General features: G+C 38.2%; 1 protein-coding gene across 3 annotated transcripts in view; it reads right to left on the reverse strand.

The window, feature by feature from the left end:
* The window catches only part of rb1 (retinoblastoma 1), a 50,410-nt gene extending 44,552 nt beyond the window's left edge, over positions 1 to 5,858 (reverse strand). The window contains exons 1-4 of one of the 3 annotated variants that reach the window (XM_061897689.1): positions 5,727 to 5,858; positions 5,555 to 5,661; positions 1,901 to 2,021; positions 1,530 to 1,633 (exon numbers count right to left, since the gene is read on the reverse strand). In XM_061897689.1, coding sequence (XP_061753673.1) covers positions 1,530 to 1,633; positions 1,901 to 2,021; positions 5,555 to 5,649 — 320 coding nt within the window. In that variant the 5' untranslated portion in view covers positions 5,650 to 5,661; positions 5,727 to 5,858. Of the gene's footprint in view, positions 1 to 1,529; positions 1,634 to 1,900; positions 2,022 to 5,554 lie in introns of all 3 variants that reach the window. The other 2 variants (XM_061897691.1, XM_061897690.1) reach the window with 2 other exon arrangements.
* Positions 5,859 to 6,562: the final 704 nt, after the last annotated feature.

Below are 6,562 nucleotides of genomic sequence, written 5' to 3' on the forward strand. Positions count from 1 at the left end.
CAGATTTATGAATGTTAAGAAGGCTGATTGGAGACTCACTATGATAGTTTTCACAAGGTACTGTGTATTATTTTGTCGTGTGTTAATGTGTTAGTCAGTCTGTTGTCTTCCACGTGACGATTTATGAATGTTAAGAAGGCTGATTGGAGACTCACTATGATTCTTTTCACCAGAATAAACCATGATTGAGTCAGAAGAATGACTGGGTGTCGTCTTTTGGGGAAAAACACAACGCAAAGGAGTACTACATCGCTACATATGCAGCAAAAGCGTTGCTAAAAATATTTGCAGCACTGCTAATGTGTAGCATCATTTGAAAAGTCATCCGCTAGAGAATGAAGAGTGCTTGAAACTCTGCATGTCAATATCTCCATTCGGTGCCACACCAACAAAATGCCCAAGCAACCATTTCCACATCAATAAAGTATGAAAAAAATATTCAACAACAGAAGGAGATAACGTCTGCAGGAACCTACCCCATAGCGAAGGACATACACTATTTGATTTCCTATTATGCAGCTAATTTTTATTTGACAGTTATTGAAATATATTGTGTGGCATCATGCACAAAAGTGCACTTTATGTTTTAAACTATTGTAGTGGCGTTCTGTACAAAAAGTACACTTTAATTTAGTGTTGTTTTGATATGTCATCCTAGTAACATCATGCACAAAAGTGCATTAATAGCTTGTTTTAAAAATGTCTCTGACAATCTTGCACTTTGTTTTGGAAATTGCAAGAATGTTTGTGCCACTGCTTAATAACTGTTTAATAAATACATCCATCCATCAATCCATTTTCTACCGCTTATTCCCTTTGGGGTTGCGGGGGGCGCTGGCGCCTATCTCAGCTACAATCGGGCGGAAGGTACTGTACACCCTGGACAAGTCGCCTCCTCATCGCAGGGCCAACAAAGATAGACAGACAACATTCACACTCACATTCACACAGTTTTGGTAAATTGACTTAGTTGTGATTTCCCTCTCTGCATGAAAGTTTAAAAGTAGCATATATTAATGCAGTATGAACAAGAATGTTTTAATGTAGACACATAGAATCATCATACATTATATGCATCAAGTGTTCATTCAAGGCTAAGGCAAAAAATCAAGATATATATCTTGTATCGTGACATGGCCTAAAAATATTGAGATATTAATAAAAGGCCATAACACCCAGCACTACCGTGATGTGATAAGGCAGTGGTCCCCAACCACCGGGCAGCAGAATAATTTTTTATTACGTAATTTATTTTTTTTTTAAATATAATTTTTTAATTAATAAACATAAAAAACACAAGATACACTTACAATTAGTGCACCAACCCAAAAAAACTCCCTTTTTCAAGACAAAAAACTCCCTTTTTCATGACAAAGGGAAACAAATAAAATAAAATACAAAAAAAGATTCTTCCCCATATCCCCCCTCCTTTTCAGACACCATGTGTTGTTTGCAGGTTGTGTGTCCAGCATTACCATCTTTGTGAAGGCAAACATTGTGAGACACGATCGTGTCCGACGAGTACTTACTTCATGCTGACTGCTTTTAGAACCTGAGTTATGGTGAAAGAGGCAACATCCATGTCGGTCACAGTCACAAAGACACACGCTCCCCAAAGCCTTTTCTGATTTTCCTATAGTTGAATGTAAGAAAATGGCACACTTAAAAACCTAAAGATGAATCACTGACAGATTATTAAAGAAATCTGAGGGGTTACAAGGAATCTAAAAAACTGAAACAGTTAAACTGTGTCGGTAAATTAAATACCTACTAAGCCTTAACAAGCATCAACATAAGACTTAAAACATTTTTGTCTTCCATGCGATTAAAAATTCGGAACACCCTCAAAAAATGGTATACACAAGGTTTATGGTTGAATGAAAAGTACATCATTACATACAGCAGGTTCATCCAGGGACTCCTGAACAGTTTTGTACAGCTTCCAGGCACGGTCACACACCGTATCAGACACATGGAGGCTCTGGCACATGGTAACAAAATTAGCATCCTTGTCTCTGTGCCTGTGGAGGAGACATTTCGGAAAACATTTTTCAGACATCACATACACTGTGGAGGTTTTTAATGGCTTTCAGTGTCGTTTACAGTAATAAAGTATCTTCCAAAAGTGAATACACCCCCCCAACATTTAAACGAGCATTTAATTATATCTTCTCAGGAAAGTCAGTGTACAATTTGTATAACAGTATAGATTTGCGATCTTCTGAAAAGAAGTCAACACACAATATATGACACTATTGTGTAAATAGCTGGCAACACAAGTGAGGAGTGTCAATTCTTTATGTGAGTAGCAGCAGGGCACCTGTCATCTTGGAGGTGTGTTGAGGCTCCTTATCATGTAGGAAAACTGACATCTACCCCAGTCTCAGTAAGGAAGGTATCATCATGACCTCACAACGTCACAATACAGGTTGAAATTCATGTTTCTCTTAGTAAACCGCAACTCCATAGTGCCCGCAGCACTCATGCAGTCCCAGACTATGACAGTTTTTGGAAAGACACAAACATCTTGCAACTAACTCGTGTTGCCCGCAGTTAACAAACCCCGTTTCCATATGAGCTGGGAAATTGTGTTAGATGTAAATATAAACGGAATACAATGATTTGCAAGTCATTTTCAACCCATATTCAGTTAAATATGCTACAAAGACAACATATTTGATGTTCAAACTGATAAACATTTTTTTTTTGCAAATAATCCTTAACTTTAGAATTTGATGCCAGCAACACGTGACAAACAATTTGGGAAAGGTGGCAATAAATACTGATAAAGTTGAGGAATGCTCATTAAACACTTATTTGGAACCTCCCGCAGGTGTGCAGGCTAATTGGGAACAGGTGGGTGGCATGATTGGGTATAAAAACAGCTTTCCAAAAAATGCACAGTATTTCACAAGAAAGGATGGGGCGAGGTACACTCTTTTGTCCACAACTGCATGAGCAAATGGTCAAACAGTTTAAGAACAACGTTTCTCAAAGTGCAATTGCAAGAAATTTAGGGATTTCAACATCTATGGTCCATAATATCATCAAAAGGTTCAAAGAACCTGGAAAAATCACTCCACGTAAGCGGCATGGCCGGAAACCAACATTGAATGACTGTGACCTTTGATCCCTCAGCTGGCACTGTATCAAAAACCGACATCAATCTCTAAAGGATATCACCACATGGGCCCAGGAACACTTCAGAAAACCACTGTCACTAAATACAGTTTGTCGCTACATCTGTAAGTGCAAGTTAAAGCTCTACTATGCAAAGCGAAAGCCATTTATCAACAACATCCAGAAACGCCGCCGGCTTCTCTGGGCCTGAGATCATCTAAGATGGACTGATGCAAAGTAGAAAAGTGTTCTGTGGTCTCACAAGTCCACATTTCAAATTGTTTTTGGAAATATTCAACATCGTGTCATCCGGACCAAAGGGGAAGCGAACCATCCAGACTGTTGTCGACGCAAAGTTCAAAAGCCAGCCTCTGTGATGGTATGGGGGTGCATTAGTGCCCAAGGCATGGGTAACTTAAACATATGTGAAGGCACCATTAATGCTAAAAAGGTACATACAGGTTTTGGAACAACATATACTGCCATCTAAGCGCCGTCTTTTTCATGGACGCCCCTGCTTATTTCAGCAAGACAATGCCAAGCCGCATTCAGCATTTGTTACAGCAGCGTGGCTTTGTAAAAAAAAGAGTGCGGGTACTTTCCTGGCCCGCCTGCAGTCCAGACCTGTCTCCCATCGAAAATGTGTGGCGCACTATGAAGCGTAAAATACGACAGCGGAGACCCCAGACTGTTGAACGACTGAAGCTCTACATAAAACAAGAATGGGAAAGAATTCCACTTTCAAAGCTTCAACAATTAGTTTCCCCAGTTCCCAAACATTTATTGAGTGTTGTTAAAGGAAAAGGCGATGTAACACAGTGGTAAACATGCCCTTTCCCAACTACTTTGGCACGTGTTGCAGCCATGAAATTCTAAGTTAATTATTATTTGCAAAAAAATAGTAAAGTTTATGCGTTTGAACATCAAATATCTTGTCTTTGTAGTGCATTCAATTGAATATGGGTTGAAAAGGATTTGCAAATCATTGTATTCCGTTTATATTTACATCTAACACAATTTCCCAACTCATGTGGAAACGGGGGTTTGTAGACCAGGGGTGTCAAACTCTCTATATGCATTTGCCTATGCATTTGATTGTTACATAAATGTTTTAAGTACACTGTATATAAAAATATATAGATTTTACAGTTAAATGGAAAAGACAAATACATTTAATACGAAATAATTAGGTATTTTTTAACGCATATTATCTCTAGGCCTTCGCAGGACGAAAATATGTGGCGGGGCAGTTCAGGCTTGAGTTTGACAATAATGGCAGTGCGTTGAGTCATTTCTAGCGGGTAGTATAGTAAATCTGTACAGTACACAAATTACTCAAAGGTATAATACATTTCAGTTACGCTTCTAATGTAAAATAATAGTGGCTGAAAGGTGGGATTTTTCAGTATTGTGTTATTACTATGTCTGCTTGTCCTCACTATTAGATACAGTTACACAACTAACACAAGAACTGTATTACATAAACAATACATTCAAAACAAACTGTTATTTGCATACTGTATAGGTTCAACCTGGGCAGAAAACACTTAATTGTGCATACGACAACTGAAAAATTTGTATCTGTTTAAACTCTTAAGATTTTAATTTTAATTAGATTGTTTTCATGATGATTACATTTTATGAATTTAATTTAAATGTGATTATTTGATTTGTGGGGTTAGTGCGTCTGCCTCACAATACAAAGGTCCTGCAGTTCTAGGTTCAATCCCAGGCTCGGGATCTTTCTGTGTGGAGTTTGCATGTTCTCCCCGTGAATGCGTGGGTTCCCTCCGGGTACTCCGGCTTCCTCCCACTTCCAAAGACATGCACCTGGGGATAGGTTGATTGGCAACACTAAATGGTCCCTAGTGTGTGAATGTGAGTGTGAATGTTGTCTGTCTATCTGTGTTGGCCCTGCAATGAGATGGCGACTTGTCCAGGGTGTACCCCGCCTTCCGCTCGATTGTAGCTAAGATAGGCGCCAGCACCCACCACGACCCCAAAAGGGAATAAGCGGTAGGAAATGGATGGATGGATATTTGATTTGTGCATTCTTGTAATTTTCTGTAAAAGCATTTTTTACGAATTGTGCTCTATAAAAACGTTCCTTGCCTATGTGTTGAAACCCTTATAACATAGTAATACGATACAGTCCAATTAATATATTTCTGATATTGTCACTCGAAGTTGAACGTTTGATTTTGGAAAGCTAATAATGTGTTATGGCATAAAGTATACGTTCAAAGTATATGTCGACGGAGGCCTACAGCATAGATAGAAAAAATGCGACTAGCTAAACCACTCAGTTTAGTCTATAACGCCTGTTAGCAAGAGTAAACATTAACATAACGTATATATTTAGCATTAATATTATTATTATTTTTATAGTTGTAGTGCGACAAATGTTCACTCGAATCATATTAAGTAGTCTTACTCTGGGCTCTGTTTGATGTCCGAAGATGAACTTTCAGCTGTCTTTTTCGTCTGCTTGTTTTGGCTCGTCCCGGCACTACGCCTTTTAGGTGGCATCCTTGTGTCCGACTAATAAAAAGGCAAATGCGTTAATTATTGCTGTATGTTGTTTGGAAAATAGAGATATTGTTTACCAAGTTTAATTCTCACTATATGGCTTGTGTTTGTTACTAACACAAAACCTGGATTACTTCCTGGAGCCGGGCTCGAGGGGCATTAGTTTTGCGTTACAGAACCGCACGTTTCAGTGGCGACGCCGTCTACAATTGTACCTCCTTCACAATCTATTGTGTGGACAAAGATAACCTTTATCCCTCACCTATGTGTTTTGTATATTTCACATCGCAGTGTCCATTGTGTCGTCAATAGTAGAGTTAGGTATTGACACTGTACGTTTAGTTCGCCGTTTTATCCAGCAAATCATAAGACAAGGCGTGACTGGAGATATGAAGAAAAACTACAAAACGAGCGTACCCAAACTCCAAAGACAAAAACGCGGGAAAGTAACGACGCAACATCCGCTTATTTACAGTATGCCGCTATCCATTCAGATGAAAACAACTAGAAGATTTCGAGGCAGAAAAGAATTAATCCATAGTAATTATGTTTCTTAAAACCATTTTTTTCTATAAAATAGTATTTTACTTTTACTTGCCCAGAATAAAGCAATGTTTGAGTTTATAAAAAAAATGTTTGGTTGGAATTCTAAAGATCAGTAGGTCTTACAAACGTCACCTTATTTTATTCTCTAGATAACATTTAAAATGTTTAGTAATATTTAAATGTGTTGTTTAAAGGCACATGTGTCTTTTTTGTCTTTACTCATTATAAAGTGTAGAATGAGTACTACTGTCCTCTTGTGGTGTAATGCATGCATTGTACTTTGTTAAACAATACATGTCATTATACTCATCAAACATAATCGTTCCGTGGGATTAAAAAAAAAAAAAAAACTCATGACAAACGCCAG

The sequence above is a fragment of the Nerophis ophidion genome, linkage group LG04, assembly GCF_033978795.1.
Source record: "Nerophis ophidion isolate RoL-2023_Sa linkage group LG04, RoL_Noph_v1.0, whole genome shotgun sequence".
NCBI classification, from domain to species: Eukaryota; Metazoa; Chordata; class Actinopteri; order Syngnathiformes; family Syngnathidae; genus Nerophis; species Nerophis ophidion.